Source organism: Erigeron canadensis, chromosome 4 (genome assembly GCF_010389155.1).
Source record: "Erigeron canadensis isolate Cc75 chromosome 4, C_canadensis_v1, whole genome shotgun sequence".
Taxonomy (NCBI): Eukaryota; Viridiplantae; Streptophyta; class Magnoliopsida; order Asterales; family Asteraceae; genus Erigeron; species Erigeron canadensis.
The window spans coordinates 5151699-5172897 of NC_057764.1; the positions used below are offsets into that span (position 1 = coordinate 5151699).

The 21199-nt window shown below is 35.0% G+C and overlaps 4 protein-coding genes across 4 annotated transcripts; 3 read left to right on the forward strand and 1 right to left on the reverse strand.

The window, feature by feature from the left end:
- Nucleotides 1–2381: 2381 nt before the first annotated feature.
- Nucleotides 2382–3305, forward strand: LOC122596870 (F-box protein At5g07610-like). The gene has a single exon (XM_043769514.1). The coding sequence runs from the start codon at nucleotides 2382–2384 to the stop codon at nucleotides 3303–3305; it is 924 nt and encodes a 307-aa protein (XP_043625449.1).
- Nucleotides 3306–3959: 654 nt separating this feature from the next.
- On the reverse strand, nucleotides 3960–5762 carry LOC122598342 (disease resistance protein RPV1-like). The gene is made up of 2 exons (XM_043770933.1): nucleotides 5252–5762; nucleotides 3960–5139 (listed from the first exon to the last, which is right to left on the reverse strand). The coding sequence occupies exons 1-2, from the start codon at nucleotides 5725–5727 to the stop codon at nucleotides 4344–4346; spliced, it is 1272 nt and encodes a 423-aa protein (XP_043626868.1). The 5' UTR covers nucleotides 5728–5762; the 3' UTR covers nucleotides 3960–4343.
- Nucleotides 5763–6660: 898 nt separating this feature from the next.
- Nucleotides 6661–9306, forward strand: LOC122598175 (disease resistance protein RUN1-like). Its single transcript, XM_043770774.1, has 2 exons — nucleotides 6661–7258; nucleotides 7972–9306. The coding sequence occupies exons 1-2, from the start codon at nucleotides 6753–6755 to the stop codon at nucleotides 9131–9133; spliced, it is 1668 nt and encodes a 555-aa protein (XP_043626709.1). The 5' UTR covers nucleotides 6661–6752; the 3' UTR covers nucleotides 9134–9306.
- A 10564-nt stretch (nucleotides 9307–19870) lies between these two features.
- LOC122596871 lies at nucleotides 19871–20615 on the forward strand. Its single transcript, XM_043769516.1, has 2 exons — nucleotides 19871–20121; nucleotides 20204–20615. Exons 1-2 carry the CDS (start codon nucleotides 19871–19873, stop codon nucleotides 20613–20615), a joined length of 663 nt encoding a protein of 220 aa, XP_043625451.1.
- Nucleotides 20616–21199: the final 584 nt, after the last annotated feature.

Genomic DNA, 21199 nt, shown 5'->3' on the forward strand with positions numbered 1-21199 from the left:
AGCCTGGCAATACAATAGCCCATGCAATCCTGTCACGTTACCATGCGCTGGAACTGTGAGATATAGGTGAGCAGAAAAAAGTGAATCTTCCAGGTGTTGTAGTTGATTTTCACACACTCATGGTGAAGGACAAAAGATATGACAGTGTCTATTTGAGGTCTTGAACTTTCTCGGTTTTCAGTTTTTTTATCCAAATGAATGGAACATCTATTTTTGGGTGAATTTGGGTGCTTTGTGTCTGTGCAGTTCTGCCTGTTTCTTTTCCTTGTGTGCCATTTTGTATGTTTCTTGGAGTTTTGATGAACTCGTTACACATTGGTCATTTGGTACTGTAAGCACCTTTGGCTAGGCTTCTATGTCAGTTACAATTCATGTGTGAGAAGCTATTAAGAGCAGGATACTCAGGTCTTGTGTGCTGTCAGGCTCGATAGGCTTCTATGTCAGTTACAATGCATGGTAAAGGACAGAAGATATGATCGTGTCTATTTGAGGACCCATGGATATCATCAACAGACATTGAACAATCTCAACATTGCTATGCAAGATACTCAGGTCTTGTGTGCTGTCAGGCTCGATAGGCGATACCAAGGTGACTATTGTACCTTCTCTTATAATGTTTTTTCTTTTGTCTCTCAAAGGATTTAGCTTAATTTTATGTTTTTGTAACTTTTGACTTACTAATAATTACAATCTTTCGAAATCTTGATTAAAAAATCGTTTGACTTTTATAAATTTTGATTAAAGTTGGACCCCAAAATGATGATGTCAATGGCCTCACACAGCTTAATTTTATGTTTTTGTAACTTTAACCAACCTTTTAAGAAGTATGTGTGTCCAAATAACGAATATCATCCAGAACTCAAAAACATGCCAAAACTATTTTCCTTTTTATCAATTTGCCCTTAATTGTCAATCTGTTCGAGATAAAATCTAATGAGAAACCGATTCAACTGAAAGTAGGTCGAGGAACGAGGTGATAATCTCAATGAGGTATAAGAAATATATAGCAATACCATCCTCTGAGCAGAGTGGATTATAACCGTAGCTGCCCTGTCATGTTACCTGAACTTAGGGGACTGTTAGATATCAGTGTGAAAATACAGCCATTTTAGGTCAGCGGAAAAATGTGAATCTTCTAGGTGTTGTGTTTAATCTTCCCACGCTCACGGAAAATGGACAAAGAAGATATTCGTGGTTGGGGTGTCCCTAAAAACATTGATATGGCTGGTCTCTCATTTGTGACAAAAGGGTAGTTCTTGTCAATGAATGCAACGTTTGGCCTTCGAGAAACAAAAAATATACAGTTAATGTTAATGGTCTGGATTTTCTTGCATTGTTTATAATAGACTACAACTTGTAATGCGTTACTGCTTATTGTGCATCATGATAAGAGAGTTTGTATAAGGTCGGGTTGAGTATTGGGTGAAAGGGACTACTAAACTTTAGTAAGGGTGAAATGGGTTGGGTTGGGTTGGGTTGGGTGACCCAAAACAACTCTTCATGAAATCAATGGTTTAGGAGGTTTTTGGTATTAAACCTACACGGCTACACTATTAGCGACTTGCAACTCGATTGACCCTTCAGAGATAATACTTAAACCATTTTGACCTGTTTAAGTAAATGGTTTGAGAATTTCCATCTCTAGGCCTCATGTATGTAATAAAATGTCTTATTTTTTTGGCTTTCTTTTTGGCAAAAATATGTCTGTTGCCACAAATAGCAACAAATGGACATAACGTATTTGGTAATGAGTTATTGCATAGCAAACTGTTCTAGAGACACATTTTCTTCTGTTGATACGGTATGCAGGCTGAGAACCAAGGAGAAGTCTATTTTGATGAAATATTGTGTGAGATAGACTCATTCTTCGAACAAATATTGATGATTTACCCGTGAAGAAACCTGTGGTCACAGCCTCACAGATGCTTGAATAATTGATCAAATCTCCACGACTTACCCGTGAAGAAGCCATTGACGTCCCTGCTTTTTTTTTTATCATTTATTTTTTATTTGAACGACTGCTAGTACCTGTTTTAACGACTGATTCATTTGACTGGGACTGCAACAAAGAAACACCAGCTAGGCATAGTCTTGTGTACAGAGGATTGATTCCTATTCTTGCCAAATAAAGCTACTGAAGCGGAGTTAACTGAGGTAATTCTCTAATTTGCTTTGAAATCAGCTACTGGGAAAGGACTATCCAAGCCTGGTAACTCCGTAGTGGTGCTACATCGAATTAGTGTTGCCTCTGTCATCAAGATTTGTGTTGTTACCTGAGCCGTTTACACATATTTCTATGCGATATATCTTGATGTTTCGTATGGTTTTGTTTATGTATCTATTGGGATATAAATTCTTGGCACCACTTTGAACGCGATTTCATGTGGTTGGATAGCACGGGCATGAAGAAGAAGAATAAATCAACAGCATTCACTTTTGGATGTTTTGGCTCAGACGCGAGCAAAGTGGAAGTTTTGCAGTCCTGCAACGGTTTAATTTTGTGTGGTATAAGGACTGATCCAGCTGACAAGATTTACGTATACAATCCATCCAATAATGTGTTTAAGATGCTTCCACCAATACTTAATATGAAATACAACAGACAATTGGATAAGATAAGATTGGCTTTTGATCCTACAAAATCACCTCACTACAAAGTACTGCATGCTCAACAAATAGGTTATGATCCAATTCGACGACGACCATATTGGTTTCAAACACGGATCTACTCTTCAGAAACAAGTTGTTGGAGAAGCTGTAGTATTAAATATCCTACACAATGGTTTAGTGGGTATTTTTACAAGGGAGTATATTGGAACGATGCAATTCATTGGTTGGATCATTGGAATCGGGTTAGGCATTTCAAGTTAGATGTAGAGCATCCACCTGATACAACCACACAAATCCCGATAACCTTGCATTGGAACAACTATAAAGAGTTGTTTGAGTCCTGTGGTTGTTTGTTATTTGCTTCTTATGCAGGTGATTATCATCCCAAATGCATGGAAATTTATGAGATGAGAAATGGGTATACTGGGTGGTCACTGAGATACATTGTTAATTATGAAGAAAGTAGTCTAGCGGCATTTCTTAAAATGCAAAAGATGTCTAGTGTGAAGTTTAGTTTCAAGTTCCTGTTTATTGTGGTGGGCGAAAGAGAAGAGGAATCGTTTGTTGTGATGGAGGTATGTAGAAAGATTGTAAAATACAATCTTTTGTTGAAGAGTCTCCACACGCTCTGTGATATGGATATACATTATTTGACCGACACCTTTTCGTTTATTGCATCTTTTGCTAGTGTGTAATTCAGCTTTCTGGTTTTGGGTAGGATTTTTCATATGTATAGATGCTTTACAGTTTACACCTTTACTACTTATACTTTTGATAACACTATTGTAAATTACTCATTATGTTGAAGGCTTGAAGCTATATCCAGTTTAGTCACAATGTTCGTTTGCACTATTGAAAAAGAATTCACATCAGTAGCAATATGTTAATGTAGTAATGTACTGTATTGAGATCTTAAGCACCCAAGGACAATAGTCAAAGTGTTATAATTCACATCAGGTCAAATGGGTGTCTAAATCCGGTCAAAGTACTATAATGCAATCTACACCTTTTTGAGTGAATAATTCAGCCCATGTAGTTATTTTTATTTTTAATTAAAAAAAAATAATTATGACCATAATGTTGCCGCATCAACCAAACCCATTCTTAACTTGGAATAAGGAAATCACCCACTTTGACCCATTATCCAACAAGTCTAACCCATCCATCATGCTACCTCTGATATAACATAATGAACTGCAACTAGTTGCAGCCTGACTTACAACTTTACAAAATTTTAAGAGCACACCGATGCGTAATGTGTTATGATCTGGCTTTTTTGGGTTTTTACATCAGTTGTTTATGACTAGCTTATTTGTTAGTGGTTGTTTGAGATGGATGGTTCGTAGTCGTTTACATGGAAGAAAAATAATAATAATTATGAACCTGTCAAATAAACTTGTATTAAAAAACAGATATGGAAACTCGACTTTCAACAAAAGACCATACACAGAACAATTGCAAACATAAAAATCTGAGACTGAACACACCTAAAGAAAGAGAGAACAGTAAACCAGAATTGTATATGACATGCAGAAATTGTTCAACCAGTGGAAGATTGACATTTCCAAATATCTTGTTTATTCTTGTACCACAAAAGAAACCAAGACTATTTGAGAGACTTCATACATAGATATCAAAGTGATTGCTCTGATACACCTTGGATATCTACAATACTAACAATAAGCATCCATTGATTTTCTTGATCTTTTAAGAGGAAAGTGTTGCAGTATCTATCACCATGAGGAGCTGTGCATCAAATCTTTCAGTGCCCATACCCATTGTTGTACGCTTTGAAAGCATCTCAAACGGACAGCTGTGTCTTTTAGAACTCCAGGACGTCCTGCTCCCCAACTCATTGCTTCCCTTGACACCTCCTCATACCCCTCCTTTGGGTGTTTTTGACCAAATGCAGTCAAGCAAAACACTTCCATGGACTCGCTTTCATCCAGCATCCGCGGCTCATATGTTGCATCTGGTTTAAGTCGACCTGTAACAGAGCCATCTCTTGTGGTTACAATTATTCTACTTCCAGGACCAAAAATTGCTCGATCCATGCCTAATATCTTCAACTGCTCATCATTGTCAACATCATCAAGAACCAGAAGGACCTTCTGATGCTTTATCAACCTCTCAATCATTTTAATTCCCTGGTAATCGCTATCTATGCGTATGTAACTCTCATCATTTCCCAAATTTGAGATCATCATCTTCTGCAAATCAACCTTCCCATTTGGCACTCCTCCAAATAAGGCCTTAACATTCGGAAGAAAACAACAGTACTGGGCTTTGAAGTGTATTGCAAGGTGATTGTATGTAGCTTTTGCAATTTCCGTCTTTCCTATTCCTACAGGGCCGGAAATTGCAAGGACACAGACATCATCCTCACAACTTCCGTTCAATAATGAAATCACTTCTTGCATCCGAGGTTCTATTCCAACAACCGGGTTCATGTATGCTACATCTACATCTTGTCCGTGTAACAGCTTTCTTATTTTTTCAACAACCTGGTCCAATAACTCTTTTTCATCCCTGGCAATTTCAAATATATGAAATCCCTATGGTCACTATCACTATATTTCCAAAAAAAATAATAATGATCAATGACAGTAAACGGTTACAAAGGAAAGGAAAGCTAATTTACCCGGTGGCATCATCTTGCAGGTGCAACCCTGGCAGTTGTCCCGCCTCTTGTAGGGCGTCCCTCCATTTCTGAACTCTCTCCTGCTCGAATTCTATATCGTGTTTTGTGAACGGTTCATTATAAGAACCTTGTTGGGTGCCAACATCAGATTGTTTGACATCTAGAAATACAGGAAGGACAATCTGTTGTGAGTCCATGAGGTGGACACATTGCATCATCTGGGAAAGTTCGTCAAGGCACCATTTGGAATCTGCATAGTTGAGTGAGAATACAACAAGGAAGATTTTGGATTCATCGATAGCTTTTGATAACTGGGGGGCAATATGGAGTCCTCTTGGGAGGGAGGTATCATGGAACACATCAAAGTTGTGGCGTTTAAGAGTCGCATAGAGGTGGCTTGTGAAGTAGTTTCGGGTATCTTCGCCTCTGAAACTTATGAACACGTCATAGCGAAATGTTTGCTGTACAGCTTCCATGAAATATGAAGAACGAAATTGATTGTTATTATGAATAGTTTATATGAGATATTAGGATTGTTTATAAACAGAACCAATATGAAAGAATATAGTCAATAATAATCATATAAAGAATCAATAGTCCAAAAGTTATACTCGTATATCTCAATAATCCATCTTTGGCCCGCCTTTAGTTGATTAACTTTCACCAAACATCACTTTTAGTCCCTCTCAATTATCTAGCACTTAACCTTTCCAAAATTGTTAGCTAACATATAAACTTCAATCAACCTTTTTCGTTATCTGATTTGGTTCCTTTTATTTGGTAGCGTTAATTCCGGAAATCTTTTTTGTTATTAGATGGTGGCGGGGTCAGAAAATAAGGAAAAATCAATGAAAGAGACCTGCATTGTTGGATTTCATTTGTTTATCTCCTAGGACTCTGGGAGGATAGCCGAAAGTAACAAAGCACGCGTTCTCCGACAGGGCCTTAGATTAGGGTATCCGTATCAGTTCAGGATATCCTTCTAATAAACATCCTAATCAACATGCTACGTTAGCTTTTCATTTATCCTTCCCATAAACACTTTTTACTTACAAACAACCAAATAAACTCCAAAGTAATTTTTGTCTTTACCTTTATCTCTCCTCATCCTTCCCTATCCTTCTCTACAAACAACCATGGAGGACATCCTCCATATCATCACCCACATCAATAGTCTCCTTACAAACACCCTCCATACAATTTATTTTTTTTAATTAAAAGTTTGAGTATGAATATGTGAGAGAGTGTATGAACCCCCAATTATATATTATTAGTGACAAAGCAGCATTTTCCTTTCATCTTCCTCCCAAGAAAACACCACACAATTTCCCTCTCTCTACGGTCCATTATATAGTAGCTGGGTCTGGAATTGGATCTTGTTATACAAATATTAATATTGTTATATATCTTATAAATAGATGCTTATATGGTATTTTCTTGAAATCATTCTAATTGAGTTACATACACTTGTAATATTCAAAACATATTTGTGAAGTGACAAATGGATCCATCCTCATCGTTATCTCTAGTCCCCCATGAGGAGAAGAGGCTGAAACATGATGTGTTTTTGAGCTATTTGAAAGAAGATACTGGCGACAAAGTCGTAAGTCACCTCAAGGGACACCTCCATCGGGCATGTTTTGACATATCCGACCACACTAGTCTCCCTATAGGTCAAGATCGGAGTTCCGAGCTGGTGAAGGCTATTGAAGAGTCTTATATCTTTGTTGTCGTATTCTCCTTTGGATACCCTTTTTCTAAGAAGTGTCTTGATGAGTTGGTCCTCATATGCGATTCCGTCTCCAAATCTAACAAAAACAACAGGAGAAGAGTTTTTCCTATCTTTTATGGTGTCAATCCCTCTCATGTACGGAGTCAACAAGGTGGTTCTTTCCTGCAAGCTTTTCAAGCTCACCATGACAACCATGTGGATCCCAGGAGGATTGAAAAATGGAGGCATGTCCTTGAAGACGCCGGTAAAGGATCTGGTGAAGTCTTTCAAAGTGGGTAAGTTTTCTTTCCATTCGATCCATTACTTGTCTTTTTTTTTGTTTTTTACCAAGTGTAGATAGCATTATTAGTCTTAATACGCGTACCATATGTTATATGATTAATCATATCTCCCATATAAAAAAGAATAAAATTTGTACATGTTTCATTACATGCAATCAGCTGACGTATTGCTAGTCGAATACTAAGAAACATGTATAATAAGATTATTGGCAGTATTACTTTTGTTCTTAGTAATGGTAATGGTACGAGAGTCTAGGGGCGTAAATGAGTCAAATTTGAGCCTGTCTTTTTAATTAGGTATAATTAAGAACTGGATTAATGATTACACACACTCAAACGAAGTAATCAATTTCTCTCTGTATGCACATTTGCAAGATGTGTTGGTCCCTCGTCCCTCACTTGAACAAAATAACAATACTAAACTATTTCCTCTTATATCACAACACTTGAACGCACGACTAAACTATTTCTTCTTATATCACAACACTTGAACGCACGACGCGTTCTTCTTGTTCTTCACATGTCACAGTTTATTCCTTTATATAGGAAACCAACAGGTTCAAACTAAACAACATGACTCTTCCTAATCGACACAAACATAATAACCGTTTTTAACTACCAACGGTTGTAGACTTTCTTTTTGACATACTAGACCCCTTAACTTATACATCGACACTTCCATGGATTGATAAATTAGTATTCAACAGGATGGACCAAGAGAAATTTCTAAGTGACGTTGTGAAACAGCTTGGAAAGTTGAAACTTCCGCTAGAGCTATTTTACTTAGACCACGCTGTTGGGATTGAACCACGAGCACAAAATTTAATTTCAGAGTTAAGTTTAGATGATCCTGCTCCTTCCATTACTGCAGTTGTTGGAAAGAGCGGGTCAGGTAAAACGACTCTCATCAAGGCTGTGTATGATAGAATTGTTCCAAATTTTGAGGCCAGTTGCTTTATCGAGAATGTCCGCTTTTACAAAGATGATAATTGGATGTTAAATTTGCGGCGTGATGTCATTTCTCGGTTTAATGGAGTTGATTATGGGATTTACAATTACAATATTTTAGCTTCTTCACAAATAATAAAATGTGTAAGGAATCAAAAGGTTCTTTTGGTACTCGATGATGTGGTAAAGTATGAGCAGCTACAAGCGTTGGGTATTCACGATCCCGCCGCCTTTTACGAGGGAAGCAGAATACTTGTGACGACAACAGATAAACAGTCCCTTGTAAGCCTAAAAAAACACACTTCCTACAATATGAAGCTGCTAAATTACCAGGAATCTTTCGAACTCTTCACTAAGATTTTATATGAAGAAGGCCAGTCTGCTGACGAGGAGTTTGTATTTGAAATAGTGTATCGTGCTGGAGGGCTTCCCTTGATGCTTAATGTTTGGGGTCTCCATTTTAAAAGTCATGAAAGGGAAAAATGGCCAAGATTATTGAAGGAAATAAGAAGAATTTCTCACGAAGATGTTCAAATGAAGCTCAAAGTAAGCTACGATTCACTAAGTCCAAGAGCCAAGAAAGTGTTTCTATATATCGCTTGTATCAATCGGAATGGAATCTACACGCATAGCGTCAAGGAAACATTTGGGTATATAGATATTGAAATTCAAAATCTAAAAGATAAAGGTCTCATTTTTGAAGATCACTTTTATGATGATAGACCTTCACAAAAGAAAATCGGTAATAAGCTTTGGAATGGACTTGACTTTGACGAATATGATTATGAAGATGGTGTTACATATTATGTATTGAAGATGCATCACCTGATTAGAAAAATGGGAATTGAAGTGGCACGCCAACAAACAGGCCTGGTACCGGATTATTTTGGATATGATCCGCTACCATTACTCCAATTTTGATATTTGGTAAAGGCCTGGAATGTCTCCACAATGATATTCGCAACGCTTTAATTGAATACACTTGAAACCTCGAGTAAACTATATATCGTGGGCGGCTTTGACATATTTTATTTATGAAAATGTAATAGTTTAATTTTAATTTATTTAATTTAATGTAATGTTACTTTATTTTTTTATTTTTTTTAAAGGTAGAGTTCATAATGTTACTTTATCTAATACTCTATAATATTATGTTTTAAATAAATGAAATAGATGTGGCTATGATGTATCATGGGAAGTTTGGGATGATGGTGTTAGAGTTAGGGTGAAATATTAGGTTTATTTTGGAGTGGAACAATATTTAGCACAATTAAGATGAGGTTTTTATTGTATAAGGCGTAAGTTACACAAAATCTACATTGGTTTTCAAATTAACACATATTCAATTAATTGCCTCTCAAATATTGAAAAGTTAGTGATTCGAAGTAACTCATACGACATACAACATATTATTGAATTTTTAAGTCAAGTCATATTGTTGAGTCTTATTGTCTTAAAGAAACAAACTCTTGTGACTATACAAGTGCATTATGATAGATGATCACCTAAATGTCCTTAACTATACAAAATATAGTGTGAAACATGACAATCAATCATATGGATAGTGGGTTGGTGGGTAGATTCATGTCAAATGGGTCATGGGTTGACGGGTTGATGAATCAAATGGGTTGTTAAGTCAACCTATTAAAAAAATTATATAAATTCAAATTAATTTCAGGTTCGGGTCAACTAATTAACCCAAAAGGTCAACCCGAACCCAACCAAAAAAAAAACTCATGTTAGTGGGTTAACGGGTTGGCGGGTCGAGATTTCACAACCCTAACCTGATTTTTTTTGGGGTTGGGTCAAAACTGCCAGCCTTACTAGCTAACACAACCGGGTGCCTAGCCCAAACCAAAGCGAATGTTTGTGAGGGGAGTAAGTGGACTGTGAGGCCCAATATGTGTGAGGGGTGCAGGTTTTCATTATAATGAGCAACAACAAGCCCACGAAGTCAGTTGTTGACTCGTTCTTGTTGGAGGGAAATCAGAAGTTTATATGTTTTCAAAAACTCACCATCATCTTCATCTCATTATAAATCATCGCCGGAAGGTATACCTTCTCCGTCACCACCGGCAACGTTCAAGCCGTCAGGAAGTGGGCTTGTTAAAGATCCTTCACATTTTTTTGTTTGAGTTCTGTTACAATCGGCTTAGGATATATATGTGAAGTAACGTTATTTGAGGCCTCGAGCAATCTATGTTTTTAGTTTTATATTCCAAACTAGTGGAACATCCATTTTTAGGTAAAATTTGGAACATCCATTTTAATTTTTGGGATTAGTTCCCTCGAATATAAGAAACTTTGAACAAATGTCTATAGTAGGAAATAACTAAAGCTGTGTGTATTGTATGTAAACAACTTTGAAATAATGTTTATTGTATGTAATAATTTCGTTTCAACCAATTATAATCTAACAAGTAGCACATGTATATGGTTGCCACGTATGTTTTCTTACATACAATAAACATTTTTTCAAGTTGCTTACATACAATACACATAACTTTAGTTTTTTCCTACTATAGACATTCGGTCAAAGATAGTTACATTTCAGGAAACTAATCTCTTAATTTTTTTTTTTTTCTTGTTGTACAATTCATGCAAGTTTCATGAATTTTTAATGACCTCTTTACACGTTGGTGCAAGAGACACAAAATGAGACATCAAACAAAAGGTTTGTCCTATTGAAAATAAAAAAATAAAAATTTAAGTTCCATAAATCAAAATTATTTGTCAAGTTTGTCTTTTCCCCGGGGAGACTTGTTAGGAAGAACTAGACATAGCCATTGCCGTGTTGCAGTGATTTGGATGAACCCGGATACTTCTAGTGTAGGGTATATTTGTTTTTAAAATTTTTTTAGACGAAAACTTGTTTTGCAAAAGCCGGGACAAATATGAGTTAATGCACAAAATGGTGTGTGTGAAAAAAATAATATACCCAATTTTGGAAAAAATAATATCCGTCATTTGTCCTATTGTAAAGAAAAAAAAAAGAATTTAAGTTCTATAAATCAAAATTATCTATCATCCCAGACATCCCAGTACAAATTAATTTCTCAACCCAATAAACTATAACCTAAGTAGCTAACCTGACCAAACCGACATCAAATCCCTATTCCTTTTTATTATTATTATTAATCTATATATAACGATAACAATCGATGTGTAAAGTCATTAATGCAGCATGATTATCTCATCGGATGTCATTACTCAAATTCTATGTAGTCTCCCATCCAAATCAGTCGGCCGATTTAGGTGTGTTTCAAAGGGTTGGCTGTCTCTACTTACACAACCTGAATTTATCAAAACCCTGAATCACATATTGTCCTGTATTGTATTCACACCCGTTTCATCGAGATGATGACCCTTATATAAAACCAACAACTAAATTACCCATTGAATTTGCGAGTCATTCTTGTCCAACTTTCCTAGGTTCTTGTAATGGTCTTGTCTTAATATCTTATTAAAATGACTACATGGATAGTAGTCACGGCATTAGTCAATTCGCGCGTTTAGTTCGAGAAAATGTTTTCTAGTTTTCCATTTCCAATTTTCTAGAAAATGAAAAGAGTTTTTCATTTCTAGAAAACCCTTGAAAATTTTGAAAACGCGTTCAAAATAAAAGATGGAGTTTTCATTTTCCATTTTTGAAAATTAGAAAACATGTTCAAATCACATGTTTTCTAATTTTAGGTTTAGAAAAGTGAAAACAAAAACTAAAAAAAATAGTTTTCTAATTTTAGTGCCAAAGTTGGAAAAGAGAGTTTTTATTTTCTAGGAAAACTTTTCTAGAAAAATACAATTTGAACGCGTTTCTTGTTTTTCATGTTTTTTGGAAAATGAAAATGGAAAACAAAGGAGTTTTCTTGAACTAAACGCACCCTAAGGAATCCATGACATTGCCGCAATTTGTAGGGTATTATCCTCATGAAAGGAATCAAGAGTCTTTACACTTTGAGAGCAGGCATGGATTTTGTTATGATTCAGTTACGGACGATTACCCTCACTTACTTTGAATATTGTATACGTGATTATGATGGATATCATGTTACCCGTACCACCATTCGTTTGGCTATCTTTAGCCTTAGAAGTAATACTTGGAGACAAACGATAATTGATCGTAGTCCTAAGTATGACTGTCGTTGGTGGTCTCCCGCTGTATATCTTCATTGGGTTGGTAGGAAGATAGATACCGAGGAAGATACTGATTATTCAATTGTTGCTTTTAGTTTAGTAGATAAGTGTTTTAGTGAGGTCCCGTCACCTAATCTATGTAATGATACAAAAAAAATCATGTCTAGATTTATAAGCAAGCTTGTTGTCATTCGTGGAAAGCTTGCCATTTTTGTGGATTCTGAGGTTTGGTTAATGAATCCTGGACTAAGATTCCTCTTGATAACCTTGAGTATGAACTGGATTTAGTGAATTCAGAAATTTTTGATGACAATGGCAAAATTCGGTTGGCCAAGGTCAAAAAATGCTGATATATGATTTTGAGAAAGGAACTTACAGCAAAGATGTTTATTTTTGGAGTTTTTGGTTTGGGCTTTTTGGTAGTTATGTAGAAAGTCTTGTTTCACTAAATAGAAAGAGTACAACCGGTGCAAAAAAATTCCTTGACAGTTTAACAAATAGACAAAATGTAGACTCAAAAACCAGTGAAGCTGTTTTAGCAAAAAACTTAGACCCCATTTGCTATTTTTTTTTTGCAACAAATCCTTACGGGTAGCTAAGATTTTGAATAATAAAAAGGGGAGCTTAAGAAAGAAGGGGAGCATAGTAAGGTTGCATTCTTGAGTTTTTTATTTAAGGGATTGAAAAAGAAAAGATAAGAAAACTTATCTTTTTGCATTCTTAAGTTTTTCTTTCAAATGGAAAAGAAAAAGAAAGAAAAGAATATTTAAAGGTTTTTTACATCAAAACTTTCCAGCCCAAAATGGGCTAATTTGAATGGAAAGCTATTCATCTATCTATAAAATTACCACTTTACCCTACCCTACAACAACGATATACGGAGTATGTATTTTCGTTTTACAGTATCAGCATTCCAATTAGATTGTATTTACTGGAGGTTGCTAATATTTTATTACGGATCTCTTCAATTTTAAATTGCACCGCCAAGTTTCGCGCATGATTCAGAATCCAGAAGTCAGGCGGTGTATGTGTGTTGACTTTTTTTCAGTTTTTTTTTTTGTTTGTAGTAAACAGTGGTGTATTTTTTGATTTCTTACATAAAATGTAAAATTTTAAATTGTTTGTTAATTTATGTGGATGGATGATTGTTTTTGGGTTATAATTGGTGAGGCTGTGTTATTTGTTTATGTATATACAGCATATATCGCTAAGGCTATTAATACTCTACAGATAATAATTATATACAATATATATATATATATATATGTAAAGTAATAAATAATAGTAATTGGATCATATTATGATCTGGAGTCTCTGCTAAAACTTTATTTTACTTAATGAAGTTTTTTAGTTATTATTAATATATTTTTATATATATGATAATAAGGATATAATTGTAAATTTAGTATTCTTTATCCTTTCTTTTCTTATCTATGCATTTTAACTCAAAAATGCCTTTTGTAAATTAATTTTTCTTTCTTTTCTTCTCTTATCTTTTCCTATCATTTCTTTTCTTATATTTAAAACTCGAGAATATACTGCAAGTAAAGCCAAAGGGAAAAATAAAAGAAAAAGGTTCAAAAGATCCAAAAATGCCAACTTTGTAATGGAGGAAGACAACCTCACCAACTATGATATTTCTCATGGAGATTCTTCGAAGAAAGTGGCAAAGATTTTGAGAGTCTAAAATTTCTAGGCGGGACACTTGGAAATAGTTTAGACAGAAAACCAGTCCGTCAATGTAATGTCACTTTTCAAGACTTCTTCACGTTATAAACCAATGAACGTGAATTACAACAATGCAATAGTTCTCAAATCTGCTGGTGGTGCTACATCGCATTGGTGCTGCCTCCGTCATCATGATTTGCGTTATTACCTGAGCCTTTTACACTTTATTTTATTCTGTTCGACTATAATTGAGAAAGGATATGTTGGTAAATGTTATTTGGGTCTTGAACAATCTCCGCTTTCAGTCTTGTTTTCCAAATTAATTAATGGAGCATATATTTATTGGGTAAACTTGGGTGTTATTTGTTTGTTCGGTTTTGCCAGAATGTTTTTTCCCCTTCTGTACAATTTCTGTAAGTTTCATGGAGTTTTGATAACTCATTACACATTGGTGCAAAAGAAATAAAAAAATGAGACAAGAAAAAATGTGTGAGAAGCTGTTGAGACTTAAGAGTAGGAATGAATGTTGCTCGATTTAACAAGAGACATTAAACAAGGTACAATTTGTACCTAATGTTTTTTCTATTGTCTTTTTTTTTTTAAGTTGAAAGGATCAGAATTATGCATATATATTACAAGATACGAGAGCAAATATCCGCGCGTTGCGGCGGTAAGATGGTGAGGGTGATAGGTCATAGAGTATATAGGTCATAGGAGGTGATACGTCATAAAGTGTCATAGCCAAATGTCTTAGCCGTATGGGCTCCGCCCTCAGATTTAAAAATTCGTCGAAAGTATATTGAATGATATCTCTAATGAAAGAGCATGAAATTTTAAGAACACCCATATAATTTTTATAATTTATCGATTTACGGTTTTTGAAATAAAAGATTTTGAAAGAATTGGAGGAATAAATGATTTATGGAGGAGAGAAAAAAAAAATGATTGGTTGAGATTTGAAGAGAGAGAAAGGGTGGTAGGTAAATATAAAATTGATATATGGGTATTTTGGGAAAGTAAATGTTGAAACTTAAAATGTAATAGATAGATTCATTTTATGTTTTGGTAGCTTTTGACCCATAGCATCTTTCAAAATCTTGACCAACAAACCTTGACTTTCATAAATTTCCCAAATGATGATGTGAATGAACTGACAGCCGAAGAATCAGCCACTTTGACCATGTTGACTTTTTCGTTATGTTACAACTTACCGGTTCAACATTTTAGAAGTTTTTTTGTGCAAATAAACCGTTTGACACAGAACTAAAAGTCATGCTATAACTCTCGACGTTATCAATTTCCCCAAAATTATCAATCTGTTTGAGCTAAAAAGTAAAGAGTTGAAATAGTGTATACGTTTCTTACAGGGACTATAGATTCGAAATGGTTTTCTAAAGGATGAGAACTCGATTAAACTGAAAGAAGGTCGAGAGATCAGTATAAGCACTGATTACATCTTCTGTGCAGATGGGACCATAATGCTAACCGTCCTGTCATGTGACCCAAGCTCTGGGACTGTGAGATGTCGGTGTGTAAAAAAAAAGCCATGTTAGGTGAGCGGAATAATGTGGAACTTCCAGGTGTTGTGATTGATCTTCCCACACTCACGGAATAGGACAATGAAGATATTCTTGGATGGGGTCAGATCTTGTCAATGTCCGAGCTCCTTTGCCCTTACACAAAGAGTATACTGGTAATGTCAAAAGTTCCATTTCATTGCATTGTTTTTCATGAACCACTAGTGCTTGCTGTGCATCAGTAGAGAGGGTATAATCAAGGTCGGGTTGAGTATTGGGTCACACGGACAATTGAACTTTGTTAAGGGTGAAATGGGCTGGGTTGGGTAACCCAAAACAACTATTCATGAAATCAATAGTTCAGGAGGTTTTTGGCATTACAACTACACTATTAGCGACTTGCAACTCGTTTGACCTTTGGAGATAATACTTAATCCATTTTGGTTGGTTCATCAGTAAATTGTTCCAAAATTTCATCTCTAGGACTCATAGTGTGGGTAAACGCATGAAGATCTCGCTATTTAACTTTTACTCTCGCTGAAGTTGAAACTTGCAACATATTCTTTCTTGTCAGTTACATACTCGAATAAAATAGTTAGCCGTGACAGACTTGTACTTATAATTACATTATTTCTATCATTCTTGTCTGATTTTTATGAAAGTTAAATTCAAAAAATATCTATATAAAAGGAATGATGTTCTTGTGAAAGGAATGTAATTCATTTCAGCCTGAATGGACACTTTAGGTTAGTGATTATAATTAAAAAAAATTTTAAATATAATAATTCTGATGTGTATTAGATAGACAAACAGCGAACACACGACAAATACGACCAATAAACACAAACACAGCCAACAAAACACGGCTCTTACAATTGATAGATATTATGGATAGGCTCCAGTAGCCCGATTATGGATTAATGCCCCAGCGGCCGTAGTTCCTAAGAACATTGATAATATAGTTCTCCATGACCTAAACAATAGGCTGTCAGCCTTATTTAAAGAACCACTAAACAAAACCTAACTTGTCCACCAAGACATTACTATAATTAACTAACTAATTATTAAAAACGACACTTAATCCCCCCGACTTTCTTTCTGTTTTAAGTCTGCTGTAATTTATGATCTATATCATTACTCCCATCCCCAAAAACACCTTCTCCTCAAGGTGTTGCTTTAAAAAATAGCCTTGAGTAATTCCGGGATCCCATGGGTAGTCATTCTCATAGTAGACTTCAGTTGTGACGCCTTTGCAACCAAATTTCTTCTCTAGCGACTCTTGTTCCTGATTTTCAAAATCAACATCTGTTGAACCATGTATCTGATCAAAGTTGTGATGAATCTGTCACTTTTTTCCGGTTTATTCTGTTACTTTTTTTTCTTTGAGATATGTAATTCTTTGATGAAAACAACTCGAATCAATATTATGATAATCACCCAGATCGAAGTGATGAATTTGACGGTTTAGATTTTGAGCTAGACTGCAACTCTGAAGCATTCTATACAGCCGAGGTATAATGTATATGATTTTGTTGTTCTGTTGTTCCATAAATAACTTTTGTGAATAATTTGATATTTTATTTATCTTTACTATTTCAGACGTTTGACTCACGTGAGGCACTTACAATTTGGGCGCAAAGAAGAGGATGTGAGCTCAGTTTCATGATAGTGAAGCGCAGATCTAATAAAACATCTGATAAGTGGTGTAGTTTGGGAAGTCTCGCTTGTTTGTCATCATGGGGGAACATCTAATAATATGGGAAACAAAAACAAAGATACAGGCTCCAGAAACCACGAATTCCAAACAATGTATAGCCATAGACTCACCGCCGAAAAATCCCCAGCTGCCGGAAAAAGTCTCATGGCCGAAAAAACCTTTCATTCACCACTTCCACTACCAATAACTCCACCACAACAGGATCCCCGCCACCATGGTCATTGTCGGCGACCGGTTGAAAGGTTTTTTAAACCATTGTGTTATATTGAATGTATATTGTTAGTGTATAACTTATTAGTGAAATTCTGTTAGTGATAATTCTTATGGTAATGTTTTGTTAGTTTGAATAGTTTATGTGTATAATTAATTTTTAGGTCTAATTCACCCATTTCTAATATATGTTAACACTTTTAATACTACATGTTATTGGCTTTCTTTATTTTTTAAGAAAATAAAAACTGACATAAATAAACAAAAAAGATATATAATAAATAAAAATAGTAAAATATACATACTTGAATATCGTTGCTAAAGACACATCGGAATGGTCGTCTGAAAAGTGTTGCCGGAAAAGCCACTTACCTAATGAAAAGATATATGAAGGTTATTTTTGTTTAATAAAAACAAACTGGTAATGGGGTTTCAGGTTTGATAAAGGGGATAGTAAAGAATCGGTTGGTGGTATATTAATTATAAATTGTTTTAATCGAGGAATCCTTTAGCAGCGATAAACAGCTAAAGGTATGGGTCAAAGTCAAAAGTTCAACAAAAGTACCTGTCGGATTTGTGGTTTCGTACAATAGCTTTAACAGAGATATCGTTGCTAAAGGAGGGGTGGTCAGAATAGCATATATAAATGGTAAGAATATAATCCTCGTATAACAATGCCCTGCATCTTTATTGAAGCAGAATCATCTCGAGAGTATAGGGCTATCTTTAAAAAGAGGATAAAGTCAACCCTCTGCGAGTGATCCCATTAAAATCACTTGCACAGCTAGGAGCGGTCCTACCCAATGGCAGAACCACTGCCAAGTTGGTGGTTGACCTACCCTTCTATATTTTTGTTGGTATACCTTATTTTTTATGAATGATTCAGTCACTACAAATAATATTGCAATTATGCACACTCTTGGTTAACGTGGATAAATTTACAATTTGTTCTCCTTCTTATGTGTGTAAAATTATGTTCAACTAAAGGTTTAGACATTTATCCACATTAAAAATTGTGGTATTCTAAAAGTCTACACTTTTTGGTGCGTTCATATTAAACTTTTCACACCACATTTGTCCACATTACACTTAGTTAGTGTGAACAAATTTAATGATTCAACTTTATTTAACTGATAAGCAAATTATATACAAGAGAAAATATTTATTTAAACCAATATTTATATAGGTTCAAGGTAATTATAAAACAACACTACAAGAAAACTGCCATTTAGAGACAAATTTAGCGACATACTATTCAAAGTCGCTATTTTGTGACATAAATAGAGACTCGGCTAGCGACACCCTTTTTGTCGTTGTCTCAACTTAAGTTGAAAACCGAGTCGCAAAGTGTAACTAGTTTATAAAGTCGCAAGTATTGTAGCAAATTAAGTCGCTATTTTGCGTCGTCCTTTATCATGTGGCTAACGCAATCGCTAATATTGCGACTTGATAATAAACAACGCTAATGGTGTCATTAATTTGCGTCTTCTCATAAATCAGTCGCTAATGATGTAGCTCGTTTTCTAGCGTTTTGTTTGTTACTAAAACTATATTTAATTAGTGATGTCAACCGATATATTTTTCTATTTTTATGTATAGTGTTTAATGATAATCAATAAAATTTAGATCATCATAATAATAATAATTATTATAAAAATATTCGAACACAAACTTAATTCATTTTAAAGCTCATTTGCTTAAATAAATAAATATTATATAAATTTGAGCATATGTACACTAATACTTGCAAGTATTAAAGTAAAAAAAAAAAAATTAACAATACGTTTTTCTTCACTAAAAATTATCTTGCATCATGAAAATAATCGTGCATCTATATATATATCTATGCTTCGCGAGTCTTCGTGCATCAATTTTATCATGATTTAATGATCAATACTTTGTCTTATTTGTTTAACTTTAATACTTTCTTGATACAATAACCAACCTCTATTTATATATAATGGAAGAAATAGATACGTTAGGTGGTGGAAAACAATATGCATGCTGTCTAAAACCGGTAGTACTCTCAATGTAAGTACAATCTTTACATGATTGATAGGTATTTCCACTGCCGGCTACCCAACGTGACCTAATCTCAACAGCAAAAGGCATTACACATAGGAAGAACCTGACATTGCCATTGCAGTGATCTGGATGAACCCGACACTTTTAGTGCTGCGCGCTTTTATAAATTTTTACGGAGAAACTTAATTTGCAAAAGCCAGGACAAATATACCCATTTTTGGAAGAAAAAAAAATTCCCTAATTTGTCCTATTGGACAAAAATAGAATTTAAGTTCCATAAATCAAAATTGTCTATCAGGCCCGACAGCCCAGTACGAATTAATTTCTCAGCCCAATAAACTACGAGTATAACCTAAGTAGTTAACAAACCCGACATCAAAGGAATCCATGACATTGCCGCAATTTGTATGGTATTATCCTCATGAAAGGAATCAGGAGTCTTTACACATTTACAGCACGCATGGATTTGGTTATGATCCAGTTTCGGATGATTACAAGGTTATTTCCCTCACTTATTTTGATTATGATTACAAGGTTATTACCACCACTCGTTTGGCTATCTATAGCATTAGAAGGAATACTTGGAGACAAACTATCATTGATAGTAGTCCGTTGACTGTCGTTGGTCGCCTCCTGCTGTTTATTTTAAAGGTATCTTCATTGGGTTGGTAGGAAGAAAGATACTAAGATGGATACTGAATATTTAATTGTTGCTTTTAGTTTAGTAGATGAGTGTTTTAGTGAAGTCCCATCACCCAATTTATGTAATAATGCAACAATCACGTCTAGATTTGATAGCAGGCTTGTTGTCATTCGTGGAAAGCTTGCCATTTATAAGCATTTTGAGGTTTGGTTAATGAACTGGTATGGTGTAAAAGAATCTTGGACTAAGGTTCCACTCGGTAAACTTAGGAATGAACTTAGCTTAGGGAATTCAGTAATTTTTGATGACAATGGCAAAATTCGGGTGGCTAACAGAGGTCAAACAATGCTGATATATGATTTTGAGAAAGGAACTTTTAGCAAAGATGTTTATTTTTGGAGTTGGCAATTTCAGCTTGTTGGTAGTTATGTTGAAAGTCTTGTTTCACTAAGTAGAAAGGATACAACCGGATGCAAAAAAATTCCTTGACAGTTTAACAAAGGGATTAGTTTCCTGGAATATAACTATCTTTGACCGAATATCTATAGTAGGAAAAAACTAAAGTTATGTGTATTGTATGTAAGCAACTTGAAAAAATGTTTATTGTATGTTCGAAAACATACGTGGCAACCATATACAGGTGCCACTTGTCAGATTTTAATTGGTTGAAACGAAATTCTTACATACAATAAACATTATTTCAAAGTTGTTTACATACAATATACACAACTTTAGTTATTTCCTATTATAGACATTCGTTCAAAGTTTCTTACATTCGAGGAAACTAATCCCTTTAACAAATAGACAAAATGTAGGCTCAAAAACTAGTGAAGCTGCTTTAGCAGAAAACTTAAACCCAATTTGCCATTATTTTTGCAACAAATTCCTACGGTTAGCTAAGATCTTTAATGATAAAAAGGCGAGCTTAAGAAAGAAGGGACACACAGAAGGAAAAGCCAAAGGTAATGTCACTTTTCAAGACTTCTTGCACGATATAAACCAATGAACGTGAACTACAACTATGCATGTCTGGTAATTCCACGATGGTTCTACATCGCATTGGTGCTGCATCC

What these genes read in the sequence shown, in the direction of transcription:
- LOC122596870 (XM_043769514.1), top strand. Translation starts at nt 2,382, where the DNA reads ATGTGGTTGGATAGCACGGGCATGAAGAAGAAGAATAAATCAACAGCA.
- LOC122598175 (XM_043770774.1), top strand. Translation starts at nt 6,753, where the DNA reads ATGGATCCATCCTCATCGTTATCTCTAGTCCCCCATGAGGAGAAGAGG. An exon ending in GGTGAAGTCTTTCAAAGTGG is followed by an intron (nt 7,259 to 7,971) that starts GTAAGTTTTCTT and finishes AGTATTCAACAG; the next exon opens with GATGGACCAAGAGAAATTTC.
- LOC122598342 (XM_043770933.1), bottom strand. Translation starts at nt 5,727, where the DNA reads ATGGAAGCTGTACAGCAAACATTTCGCTATGACGTGTTCATAAGTTTC. An exon ending in CTGCAAGATGATGCCACCGG is followed by an intron (nt 5,140 to 5,251) that starts GTAAATTAGCTT and finishes TGAAATTGCCAG; the next exon opens with GGATGAAAAAGAGTTATTGG.
- LOC122596871 (XM_043769516.1), top strand. Translation starts at nt 19,871, where the DNA reads ATGACATTGCCGCAATTTGTATGGTATTATCCTCATGAAAGGAATCAG. An exon ending in GTCGTTGGTCGCCTCCTGCT is followed by an intron (nt 20,122 to 20,203) that starts GTTTATTTTAAA and finishes TGTTGCTTTTAG; the next exon opens with TTTAGTAGATGAGTGTTTTA.